Source organism: Chamaea fasciata, unplaced genomic scaffold (assembly GCF_029207755.1).
Source record: "Chamaea fasciata isolate MVZ Bird 193981 ecotype frontalis unplaced genomic scaffold, bChaFas1.0.hap1 SCAF_15, whole genome shotgun sequence".
NCBI classification, from domain to species: domain Eukaryota; kingdom Metazoa; phylum Chordata; class Aves; order Passeriformes; family Sylviidae; genus Chamaea; species Chamaea fasciata.
The window spans coordinates 2,168,721-2,182,401 of NW_027094100.1; the positions used below are offsets into that span (position 1 = coordinate 2,168,721).

Below are 13,681 nucleotides of genomic sequence, written 5' to 3' on the forward strand. Positions count from 1 at the left end.
CCTGGGTAGAGCATCTCACAATGAGATGATGTAATGTGTCATGTCATTGGTGAGCTTTAATGGTCCATTAACAGAAGATATCCCCAAGGGGGTAGTGGAACATTGAGCAGAGATAAGCAACACTGCTCCACCCGGTTTTATCAGCTGGCTTGTTATCAGAGAAGGCTGTCACCCCCTCCCTGGTGGAGTTACAACAGATAAAGAAAAATCTCCCCAACTGGGTTTCCATAGATGGAATAGAATAAACATTCTTTCCGGTTACAAAACCCAAGACACCTCTCTGAGCAGGGTGGGAGTGCTCAGCTTCAGCAAAAATATCTGCTAAAGTATCTCTTTTTAGACAGCCAGTGCTACTGCTGGGCCTTGCAGCATGCTCATGAGGGTCTGAAACTCCTGGGGGGCCAAGCCTGCACGATCAGGCCCTTTTGAGTTTCTTCAGGACTCTTCCCTGATGGTGACTGCTAAAGAGAGGCCGCCTTGGTCCAGTTGTCTGAAAAGGAATTTTAATAATGCAAAAATAACAAACAATAAGGCCTCCACTGTATTGGAGCAATATGGAACAAGGCAGTAACAAGGGGCAAAAGGCCTGAGGCTGGGGTCAGACAGGGGTAGTTACACATTCTGGAGTGGGGAGGAGTTTAGGTGGGGTCTGAGGGAAAGATCCACATGGGGGGAACGATTAGGAATATTAAAATTCCTGCACTAAAAATCAACCTATGGTAACACAAAGAACTAGGAACCTTCTAGAAATGATTTGCATGCTTTAACGAAGGGAGCATGTGAGTAAGCTTTTTACTTACTGTACTTAGGAAGGGATTTCCCAGCAGTTTTCTTTTTCCCCGGTGAAACCACTCTCTACGAGGGTTTTAATATGTTATCTCTGGTCGTGGGCAGCTTTGATATTTATGTACTGTTCCTGTAAAATGGACAGATCTTCACAGGACTAACACGATGGGGAACCTGTCATTTGTCAAATTTTTGCACTTCCAGTCATTTAATGCTTTTATTATTTTGCTGTTTCCTGTGGAAACAACTCATGTAGGAACATGTTTGCCATCTCTTTGTCCAGCCTCCCACCCAAATTGGAGCTGTGCTGTAGAAAGAAAGTACTTGACTAGGTGGGGCTGTCAAGAAATAGACTCTGGGAATCAAAATACAGTCAAAATCTGCAATTTGTTCATTAGCAAAAAATACTACTTATGTCACAAGGTATCATGACACAATTAGTTCTGTCCTTACTCAAGTGTAAAAAGAAATTCAAGTTTCTTTTCAAGGACTTTGTTCTGTAATGACAAGTATGGGACTTTTGCTGTTCCATTAACATTTTTTTGTGGTTACAACCATCTGTTCTTTAATTTAATGTATGCACTTTACTAAGGGATTTGAAAATACTGCCCATAGATATTAAGTTAATTTTTATACTGTAAAGCAGCCTGTGGCAGTGCTCCTAAACAAAATTCAACATTTTTTAATAAAAAGATGCTTAACATTCAAGCTATCCTGCTGACCTGACCTACATTTCCCCCAGCTGATAAAGCAGTCTAAATATACACAGCATGATATGAGGATTTGTGAGTCTAAGTTTTCTTTCAGGAAGGGCACACAGTGCATGGTGAACCATGATATGAAACCAAAGGGTTTGTCTTGAGGGACATATATAGGCTATCCATTAATTGACTTTCTTTCAGCATTAAAATAGTAATCTTTTGCAAAGGGGCTGCATTTGTCAGGGTCATGGTCCAGCTTTTAAAAGACTGTATGTACCTGCAATGTAATAAATCACTGTGCAGGATATATTGGCATTCAAATTCATCTGTCCCATCTTGCATTCTGCTGTCTGATACATTCCATACAGGGCAGGAGAAATGTTTCCTACTGCTGCTAAGCCACTAAGGGCCTCATTCTCTCATTTCCTACCTGTTCATTTTAGAGCTTGTGCTCTTGACCTGGTGAAACTGTTTCTCTGTGCCCTGTGGGTTTTTCCTGACACGGTTTCACCCCAGCTGCAAGCCCAAAATGACAGAGGCCGTGGTGCTTCTGGTGGTAACTGCACAGAGACCAGGGATGCAGAAGCAGCACAATGTTCAGCCTCAAACATGGAGTGTCTGTGATGACACTGTGAATGTTTGCCCAGCCGTATCTAACCTCTCTCTCCGGTGATTTTCAGGTAGCTTTTTGATGTAGTATCTGCCCAGCTGGCAGATACCAATCTGAGATTTAAATTCAAACTCCTAAGGGAGTCTGAATTTCCATTGTTCACTGCATGAATTTGATACCCAGGGGTTAACCCTCCTCAGTTTGGAGGATCAATTCACTGCAACAGCAGCACGAGCTGCGTGTGTTTTGTGGATCTTGAATAGTGTGCTTTAATTACTGAATAATTTTTCACCTAAGTAGGAATATCACAACAGTGCAGTGATGTTTACAGACCCAGATATTGATTGGCACGCAGTGTAACAAATACACATGAGCCTTTTTTGCAATGGAGTGAAACAAGATGCTCCAGTCTTTCAGATTAATTGGTCTTTATTGCCGAGTTCATTGTTACCATAACAACTCAGAGAGATGTATCTTCCAAAACACAGCCCTGATTCATCTGGTACAAGCACCAAGCAAAGACCATTTTATAGCATGATTAGTGGGTTTTGTCTTCACAATTAATGATGATGATGACATTCCAGAGCCTGTGCCAGGTCTAGAAATCTTTCCTAAGAAATTCCTTGATTTTTGATGAGGATCCTGTTTCCTTCCATACTTTTGCAGTGTGGATTACAAAAAACATCCAGGACACGCGCAGAAGTATTGCAGCCAGTATTTGTTATTGTCACACACTTCTGGCAGTCTTTCTCAATTGATCTCTGAAATACATCTCAGCTTACTCTCAGATATTTATTAAATTGAGCCTTTAGGTTTTACTTCAAGTTTGTCACTAGCAATAATTTTAATTGCATATTGCTTTCAGATGTGCAGGTCCCATCAGCCTCTAACGTTGAGTGGAAGAGATACATTTTAAATTCACGAGACAATGTTTACATGAATCTAACCCTCCTGTGGCTGTGTTCTACTTCAGCAATCAATAAACACAGAATGCTTTCCAAAGCATCTCTTGCTGCCCTTGGTAAAGCACCTCCCATCCTGAAATGATACCCCCTCCCAGTAGTTCCTAATTCCCTGTTTTCATCCTTGCAGGATGCTGAGGAGCAACTCCATCAGCTGTATAAACAACGACACCTTTGCTGGCCTGAGCTCAGTGAGGCTCCTTTCTCTGTATGACAATCACATCAGCACCATCACCCCGGGAGCCTTCAGCACACTGGTCTCTTTGTCTACAATGTAAGTTATCTTTTCTTGGGATGAGCGTGTCATGGTGCTGTTCTTCTGTGCTTTCCTTTTAAAAGAGACAACGTTTCAGTTTATATGCAAAGCCTCCTCTAGGGAAAGAAAACTCTATCCTACTAAAATCACATGTTTGGAGGGTACAAGGTGTGATTAAAGAAAAATAAATTGAATGGTTTCATCTGGAGTGGCTGGAAACACTTGGAGGTTGCCAGGCTCAGGCAGGATGACTGTGTTTTGCTGTGTCATAGCCTAGTGCAACGTGCAGTGGAAGGTCATGTAAAACAGTTTCTGCAGATTCAAAGGGCATTCAAAGCTGCTTTAGTGTCAGTAGAGTCTGATTTTGTAAGAACAGCTTTCTTATATTTCAGTTAAATTAGTTAACATGAGAAGGCTACTAGCTAATTCATAGATTTTCAGAGCATCTGAAGAAGACAAAACAGTCAAGTCTTACTGAATGTGAATTTGAAAATCGCAACCTAAGCTTTATTTTAATTCTCTTACACGTCTCAATCATGCTTTGAAATATTTCCCATGCTTCTTAAATACTTCTAAATGCTTTTTTAGTGTGTCCATTTTAATAAAGTACAGACTGATAAATATGGAAAGAAAGTCTGCCTTTTGTTTCCAGCTGTGAGAGGGGACCCTGGTGTTGCTGTTAATGGAAATTGTCTGTCCTGAAAATACAGTCCAATTGTCCAGTCAAAATAAACTCTCCATCCTATTGCATTTCAGGATTAGAAAACATTCTCCATCATGTTTGGGCAAAGACAGAAGTGTTGAATCTCATCTGTTTTGTTGCTCACACTTTCCCTTTGCTGTGGCAACTTTTCACCAGCAAATCAGTTATCATTTTGGCATTAGCTCCATGCAGCATAAGAAACACAGAATTTTCTTTCCTTTTGCATTGTGAAGTCCCAAGAGTCATCTTGAAATTGATGGACAAAGAGAGAAACACAAGCAGATTATTTTTATTGACTGTTTTCAAGTCTCTGGTCAAAGCAAGTGGCACTTGCTGAAAGCTTGTTGTCACTGTGCTGCCCTCCGTGGCTCCCTTTGTACAGGGACTCTCTAAACCAGTCTGTGAAGCCCCTACCTTGCTTCCATAGAATTTTTTATCATATTTTGTTATAAAATAGTCCATTTTCTTTTTTCATCTGTGGGAAAAGATTGTTGCACTTTCTAGAGAGAGCAATTAAAGCTGATGCTAATTAGAGTGCATTGCTTTGGCACTGATATATAGTCCTGTTGGTTCCTAACTGTGTTTTGGTGGAAAAGTTTGTTCTTTGACACAGTTTCATTCTGTGTTTGATCTACAGGCAGAAAAGGTGTGGTTGCGACTTCTTTAGACCCTTGGTTGAGGCCATGGTGATTTTTGACATATAAATGCAGAATTCAGCTTTGTTCATTTGCTGGCAGTGCTCTGTCGTAGGTCGATTTGTTGGATGACACCACCACTGAAGTTGGAGGGTGGAACTGCTTTCCCTGTTCAGCCCACGCTTTGGGAGCTACTTGGGTATTGTAATGCCTTACTTTTACCCATCAATGGGTGACAAAAATACATGCAAAGTTCCATTTCCATTTTTATGCTGGCTTATTTACAGCACTAAGGAACGTTGCTCTTTTTGTCCTTACCCTTTGTGAGTCAGTCCTGTTGATATTCTCAAAACATGGATGGCTCTGAAAACAATATCCTATCGAATGATTTTCAATACAGGAAGAACATCTATTTGGTAGGAAAAAAAGCAATTTTTATTTTGTTGTTGGTCAAACTAGTCACTGTAGCATATTAATTTGAAATGCACTTGCACTTGTTCACACAGAGAATTCAGTCATGTCTTTTAGTCCTTACACAGTCAAGGGGAGATATTTGCAATCAGAACTGCTTTTCCATGGATTATTATTAAAATAACTGCATGAAGCTAATGCCAGAATGACATATGACTATTCTTGTATAAACTTCACCTGAATTCCAGAATATATTTTCAACCTAATTTCAAAGGCATCCAGAGGTGTTCCAGCATGTTTTTCTAACAGGTCACTAGAATCCATTTAAATAGTTAATATTCTGTGACTTCTTTGCAATTTTGAAGAGGCACTTGTAGTAGGATATGCATATTTCATTCCTCAAGACTTCTGTTTCCCCTTGATTTTTAAAATATGTCTATGTCCTTGAGTAAACACTTCTGAATTTTATGTTAGTACAAAATCTCTGCTAAAAGTTTGATTGCTGTATTTCTGTCTGAGTGGGTAAATCACTATTGTATGTGCAGGAACTCTGATTATTAATGATGAGTTTTCACATCAATTTTTCTGCCCAACATTACTGTTTCTGATTTGATAACTCCACTTGAATACTCAGTTTCCTCAGTAAATCTTTGGCATGTAATTAGCCTTTCCAGACTTTCAATTCCATTTGAATTCCAGTAGGAAATCTCTTTATCCATGTGATATTTTAAGGTGAGACTTCATCTTACGTTTCTATCAGAAGTTGCATCACAGTCTTGCCATGGAAAGAGCATGTATGTAGGGACATGTGTGAACTTCATACTGCATTAAAGCTAAAAATCCGAAAAATCCCTGCTCTGCAGTTGGAAAAGGGTAAAATCTAGATGTTGCTAATGTGGCAGAAGGACGTGTGGAATTGCTGACAAGATAAATTTGTCCTTTTTTTGCCTGGAGTGGTTTGAATTTCTAAATGGGAGATTTGTTCATTTGTTACTTTTATCTGTAACAACCTATTTCTTTCTTCCTTCCTATGAAAAAGCATAATCCAACTTCTAAATGAAAGATTCCAAAAATTTTACATCATATGTTAACCTGTGTTCGGCAAGAAGAAAAGGAGGCTTTGTGGATAGTTACTGCTGCTCAGCTAGTGAGCAGTAGCACATTAAGCCAAAACAATCTCTCCTTTCTAGACAGGGATAATTCCTATTTTTCTGATACAGAGCATTTTGTAGATTGAATGTTTGTGCAAGTTTTTGATACGTCTTGGTAGGATGCTCTGTAGGATGCTCTCTAGATGTGCAAAATGTCCTTTACTCTCAGAGCTGCTGGTTTTCCAAAAAACTGATTAGACACACCTGCTGTTTGTTTCCAGTTGTAGATGATTTAATTCTGAGGATTTGTGTCATGGAAGTAGTTCTGTGAACATGATCTCACTCTCTTCCATCAGTGGAACAAATGGCCTTTGAAGCCCTGGCTCACTCAGCATCGGCGGTTTAGACATTTGGTTTAGGCACTCTGCTCATGCCAAAGTGTATCAGTGTGGAAAATATACAAAGCATCCTGCATGTGGTCCCATTATGGATTAAAGAAAATGGAAAACAATTCAGAAGGAAAGCAGCTAGAATTAGAGTATTGCTTTCAGTGCTTTTTCGCACTTTCTGTCTGAAAGCTCTTGTGTAACCTGGTGGCTTTCTCACCTTTCTGCAGCATTTGAACCTTAGTGTGAAGCAGGTGGGGTATTTTTATATATCAAAATATAAATTATATTTATAATATAAAAAATATATGAGTTTTCTGCTCTCCTCAGTTCTCCTTTCTCCACAATGTCCGTAAGCCTGCGTTAGATCCACATGGGATTAACCCCAGAGCTCCAGGGCAGAGCAGTGATTGAAGTAGGCTGTGCTGCAGTGCTGAGAGCAGCTGTAAATCATATTGTGGCTATGTGATGTTGGCCTAGAACCTACAGAACTCAGGAGTTGCTTTGGGTTTGCTTTCTAACTGCCCCACCTCAATTGTGCCACATGTTTTTGTCTTCAGTACTATTGTTTTCTCAAGGAATTGTTTGGCTGAAGTCCTATTTTGACTGCATGATTAGGTTTTGAAAGCATCTTGCAATGAAGACTTATAAGCTACTTCAGCTACTGCACCTGAACTTGAAGTGCCTGTTTCTTGCCTTCAAATTTCTTGTCTTAAAAGATACGCTATGATTTAAAGAAATTTAATTATCATCTTTCTTTCTATGCTATCAAAATATTAACTCTTGGACACATTCATACATGATGTGAAAATTCCATCAGTATTAGTTTGGATTCTTCATTTTCCATACACAAGCCAGTGCATAGAACTTCCCAGATCTGCAGGATGGAGGAGGGATCTCACAGGAACAGAACACAGGAAAGAGCCTGGACTTGGAGCCCCTTGTCTTTCTGTAGTTATTTCAGTATTCCTGTATGTTCATGTGTAATGGAATCATGATTTGTTCCCTTTCAGTAACTTGCTGGCTAACTCCTTTAATTGTAACTGCCATTTGGCCTGGCTGGGGAAATGGCTGAGGAAGAAGAGAATTGTCAGTGGAAATCCACGCTGCTTGAAACCCTTTTTCTTAAAGGATATTCCAATCCAAGATGTCGATGTCCAGGACTTCACCTGTGATGGTAAGAAAATCCAGTTTGATTTGGCACTTGTGGAAATGTTCTCTGTGGGAAGGTCCCTCCCTACCAAGCAGTGCTGCATAGTAAACATTTTGGTTTGGTGATGGAAAAGGCAGCCACTAGAGCTGATCATTGTCCTCTGTCGGTGATATTTTTTTATTCTTGATTTCTAGTTTCTGAATTTGTGCTATCTACACCTAAATATAAGAATTAAGTTATTATAGAGAAGTGCTCTGCTTTGTCTAATCCTGGTGTAATCCTGGGCCTTCCTTACTCTTAGTTCACACTCTGAAACCAGTGGGAGTCGTGCTTGCTTGGAAAGAAAGTCTTTTAGATTCGGATACTGTTGAGGGTCACCAGTAAAAGGTGAATACAGGGAAATAAAAAAACATTTAGACATTATTTGAAATGCTTCGTGCTTTGTCGGGTCTGTGTGGGTTTAAAAGAAAATACCTGACATTTCTTGCATTCTCCAGGTAGTTTTTGTCTTCTGATGAAGCAGACTTTAGAGAAACGAGTAAGGAGAAAATTGCTTGATGAATGCCCTGCTAACTTGACTTGCAGATAATTGAGACCAGATAGGGTGGAGGTGCAGTTAGTCATACCTCTGAAGAGACGATAAGAGTGATAGCAGTTCTCTACTTAGTGTAAAAATTAATTCCTGTCCTAGTCAAGCAATCTGGCAACAGGCCCAGGTTCTTGAGCTCAGAGCTCAAGAGACCCAAGTTTAGTCATAAAAGAATAATTCACTTTTAATTTGAGAGAAAAAAGCCCCCAAACCAACCAAAATCCTGGTCCACAGATTGACATTCCACACTCGGGAGAAAAGAAGAATCCTGGTGCACAAAATGTCATTCCACAGTTGGGAGCTTTCTCTGTCAGGCAGTAACTTGGAGTCGAGGCAAATGGAAAGTAGGTGGTAGCAGGGTGTGAAACACAGAACACAGGGGAAAATTAAATATGCTGAAAAAACATGCTCTTTCTGCAGGTTTATGAAGGACTTTGAATTTTGTTTCCAATCATTAAACTCAGCAGGAAAGAAAAGAAAAAAAAAAATCTTCTCTATTCTTCTGTAGTCTGGTGGTGCCTCCCCAGCCCTCTGAATGCGAATGCTTCCTACCCGTACAGTCAGGGGTAATTCTGTTATCTTCTACGGCGACTTCCAGTCTTTTTCTTTCATCTCAGTGCTCATGGGTGCCTCCAGCAGAGAGAAGAAAGAACCAGATCTGTCTCAATTAGTCCTTGCATCAGTTAAAAGGGAAGAGCAGGCGGCACATAATGACGGCAGGCTGCGAGCTCTGGGTGTCCGTGCCGGGCAGCTCGGGCTGCCTGTGCTCACTCACAGCTGTGTGCTTCCCCTCCCTGGCATCCCGGGAATGTGCCACTAAGTGTTTCCTTTCGCATACATCGTGATCCTGCGGCAGGCATGTGCCTTATGTTTTGCAAAGCCTGTTGCTTTTGGGGAAAATCCACGCTTTAATGTTCTTAGCTTCAAAGCGTTGGTTTCTACTGCAGAAACCCTATTGTTCTTCAATTACAAGATTTAATCTGCTGTTTATGGACCTTTGAAACCATTTTTGGAGAAAGTTGATATTTTTATGTGTGCACAGATGGATTGCCAGCAGTTGGAAGTGTGCTGCTTCAGTTTGTTGTTTGCCTGGTTATCGTCGTTAAAAACATTGAGGCTTTAGAATTCAGATCATAAACAAAGCGCCAGGCTGACTTTGAAAAGTAAAAAATAAACATCTAAAAGCTGAATTTTAAAAAAGTCTTCCAAAAGGAGAGTAGATAGTGAATATCATCTGGCTAGATGAATTTAAGGGCAGTGTCCTGGTGGAGTTCTCCATTTCAGCTGGTATATTATGGGTGGGGGGAGGATTTGGGATTCATACATTGGATTGCACTATAATTCACAGAAGTACAAAGTAGATTCTCCTTAGGGAAAAAAAGCTAATATAATAGAAATATTAAAATATTTCTATTCAGTTTATGAAGTGTTCATGCTGCCTAAAGAACTTGCATGAAGGCAGGGTGATCCAAAGCATTGGGTCTAGTTGTAAATGCTGTGATGGTTACCCTGGATTCAGGGTGCCCCTCCCTGGTCCTTGTCACCAGTTCCGTTCAGAGTGGGATGCTGATTTCCTCCCGCTCTGCCTCTCTCCCTGTGCAGGTAATGATGAGAGCAGCTGCCTGCTTTCCCCTCCTTGTCCTTCCCAGTGTACCTGTGTGGACTCCGTGGTTCGCTGCAGCAACAAAGGGCTGCGGATGCTGCCCAAGGGAATTCCCAAGGACGTGACTGAGCTGTAAGTTACCTTTTACCTGTCCCCTCTCTCCAGAAGTTCATCAAACTGCATCATAGTGAAGCTTTGTGGGTCCGTGGGGGGTTTGCCTTTGACTTTAGTCATCTGTGCTTTGGTGCTTCCCGTATGTTCTGACCATTATTCTTATTCTTATTTGTCCCTTGACTGAATAAATGGCTTTTTAAATGGGAACTGAGTTTATCCGTCCTTGTACCCATTAATTCTGGGTGTAGGAACAAATGCATTTATTAGTATCAAATAATCCTGTAGTTCTTCTGTGAGAGCCCAAGCTCACAACAGGCTGTTCGAAGGGATGATGAAAATACGTTCCTGAGTTACGCAGCTGTGAGCTAATTACCCTCTGAGGAGATTAAAAAAGGTAAAAAAAGGAAGCTGGTGGTGGAAACAAGGAATTCTTTTCTCCAAACCTCATGAAATGGCTACAATAACAGACAATTAGATTATATTGCAAAGTAAATTCATCCTGGTTGAGAACCATCTTTCTATTTGTCTTTTCATCTACGCCTCACTAGGACTTTATAGTGGATTTTCTTTCCATGGAAAGAAAATATCCTGGTGGAACTGCTTGGCTTAAGCAGTTGGCAGTAGAAATACTTAGCTTTTCCCCTTTAGGCCCTTATTCAAATCTATCCCAGGTGAGTCATTACTGAAACTTGTTACAATCTCATCAACATTTCTATGTGAAAATAATTGGTTGAGTTCGTTCATATGTTTGATGAATTTTATAATGAACTAAAATCTGATTCTGCTATTTTCTAGCACTTACTATTATTTTTACTCCCTTCGCCAGGGGGGAATGGGGTTCACACTGTTTTTACCAGTGCTGTAGACGAATACAAGGCTTTGCTGCTGAGTGAGGGTGCTGGAAGTGCCTGGGGTAATTCAACGTGGAAACTTTGCATTAATGAATACATTCTTGGAACACCGTCAACCAGGGCGTGGTTAATAGTGAATTGAATTAAAACCCAATTCCTGGCCTGGATTCCTTTCTATATTGCCATCAGTGTTAAGAAGTGTGCAAGGTCATCTCTGCTCTGCTTTTGTTCAGGTTTCACTGCATTCAAATGTGACTTGCCAGCAGTAAGATATCACAGATGTTACTTTGATTTCCACTGCCACACTGAGGAATTTTTATGTTTGAATTTTGCATATGGAGTTTTACTGATACTGTCTGATACCCTGATGACATAGCTTTCACAAAAAGAGTAAAATTAATCTCACATTCTTAGAAACTGCTATATTTCTTAACCATTTCTTGGCAAATGAGGCAATAGCCTGGATCTGAGCAGTTTGAGTTCATAGGAGTTTACGTGACTGTCTTCTTCAGTAGGAGCCTCTTGGCTGTGCAAAGCTCTAGTTCAGCTTTCTGCTTTCCATCCAGAAATGTGTCAGCAGAACACAGACAGCCGTGGACTGCCTGGCTCTGAATATTTCATATTCTGCAAATATAACCTTTGAATCTGTCCCAGCTGTCTCAAAATTCAATCCTGATCTCATTCTCCTCTCAACCAACATAAACGGAGCTCCTTATTTGTATCTACACCAAAAGATGGGTTGCAGGTACTGGAGCATGAAATTTCGTCTGTTTGTGGAAACTGTGACAGTAAAATAAGTAAATAAAAAATAATCAATCTTACTTGCCTTCCTTCTGCTCCCAGATTGAGACAGAGATATTGCCCACAACCCGCTACATCAGGCACGTTACAAGTTGCCAGTGTGAAGTTGCACAATTTTTTTGTTCTCTGTTTGAGAATTGCCATTGTTGCTGTGATAAGCAGCATCTCATGTGGAACCCAGCCTCTTGCCTCGTCTTGAGGGCAGCTGGAACCTGGCAGAGGAAACGCAAAAGCTTCCTGGGCACAGGGTGAAAAAGACTTGCCTTGTTCAGTCACCCCAGCTCACAGTCATGGGTGCCAAGGAGGTGACAAGGACATGCAGAGCCTCTTGTCCCTGGATCCCACAGCTCTGCAGGAGGCCTGAGCAGGGACAGGATGCACGGGAGCATTTCAGTGCAATTTTTATGAATGCACCAGTCTGACATTTATAACCTTCCATTGCTGATGTATTCATCTGCCAGGCACATTGGTTGCAGTGGTTTTTATTAAACTGCAGTGCTTTTGTGCAATGTGCTTTAAAAAAAGAGAGCTGCCACACATCTACTTAAACCACTCTCTTGTGGCTGAATGTAGCCTTCACAGAAGTTCCTTTAAATTCTCTTAGAGGTCTTCAAATAGTCTTAAAACAGGAATCCTTTCCTTGTAACAGGTATTAAATAGCACTGTGCAAAAATAAGCGTATCTCCTGCAGAGGCACATAGGGGAAATGTTACCCTTTCTGGGTCGAATTTCACTGTACCTACACTCAGCAAAAAAGATCCCCAGCAAAGTTTTATTGCAGGGTGGGCAGGAGACACAGGCTTGCTCCTTTCAGTGTTCATTCTGAATTTCTGTTTCAATGTATATACAGACAGGACACGTGAAAACCATTATCTCCTTCATATTTAGAGCTTGGAATGATAGGAGACACCCCTGTGTTTGGTTTGTACCACCCTTGGGAGCAGGGATTTCCTTGGCTGCCATCTAGAACAGAGTTGAAAAGATCACTAAGTGTCCTGGCTTTTTAGAGGAAAGATGATGCAAGAAATTTCTATTTCCCAGTTTTTCCTTCAGAAAACCCCATCATCTTGAGCAAGGTTTCTTCCAGCTTCTTGGGAATAGGAAAATATTATGTTGTTTCTTGCAAATTCCTTCACTGTATATTCCTCCACTGTATATTTACATACTGCCTACATTTTCCCCCACTGTTTTCTTGCCCTGAAGAGAAACCTTGGGTTTTTTGAACGTACTCAGTTTTCTGCTCCAGATGTTCAGAAGTAAAATGTTCATGCAATGAGCTAGTTTGGAACTCAGCCTTGCTGCTTCTTAGTGTTTTAGGCTTTCCTTTTCTTCTGTTTTTTCCCTGAATCTGTTTGAACTAAGTTTCCCATGCTCTTTCTCCTTTTATGTATTACCTCAGTGTGTGAACACTAGATTTTTTTTTTCCTTTTATTCACAAAAGTATAGTCTATTTCTAATAAAGTCTTATCTGACAGCATCCAGCTGCTTTTATGGACCTACAGCAAATAACATTTTGCACTGGGGAAAAACATCGGAGGCAATTATGTGGACGGCGTGTGCACAAGCTGTAACATAATGAGCGTGGTGTGTTTTAGAATAAATATGTACCAATCATGTCATCTCTAGACTCCAAATGTTGTCATGACACTGGGCTATAGGATAGCACTGGTGGGATTGTTAGAAAAATCTGCACCCATACATCATTGTTAGCGATTATTTTCCCTTCCATTTATATTAATGCAGGCTAATATTTGCATTACTTTTGCCATTTCTCTTTCTCTCCTCACAACAAACCTTCTCTCTCCCATTTCTGTTTCTTGTTCTGTCTGGTAGGTTCGTGTATTTGACACAACAGTTTTCGTATTTACTTGGAGGTATTTACTACCAATCCCAGCCCCTTTTTTTCCAGCTTCCAAGGCACATGTGATTTCCTTTGACTTGTGACTAAAACCAGTGGCTCACACCTGGGCTGTGCTAATGGATGCCACAAATATGCCCAAAGAAGTTTTGATATGTGTGGAATATTGTA

General features: G+C 40.6%; 1 protein-coding gene across 1 annotated transcript in view; it reads left to right on the plus strand.

Moving 5' to 3' along the window:
- The window catches only part of SLIT3 (slit guidance ligand 3), a 474,694-nt gene that overhangs the window by 371,902 nt on the left and 89,111 nt on the right, over positions 1-13,681 (plus strand). Inside the window, exons 19-21 of the mRNA XM_066197152.1 lie at positions 3,190-3,333; positions 7,555-7,718; positions 9,886-10,018. Coding sequence (XP_066053249.1) covers positions 3,190-3,333; positions 7,555-7,718; positions 9,886-10,018 — 441 coding nt within the window. The remainder of the gene's footprint in view (positions 1-3,189; positions 3,334-7,554; positions 7,719-9,885; positions 10,019-13,681) is intronic.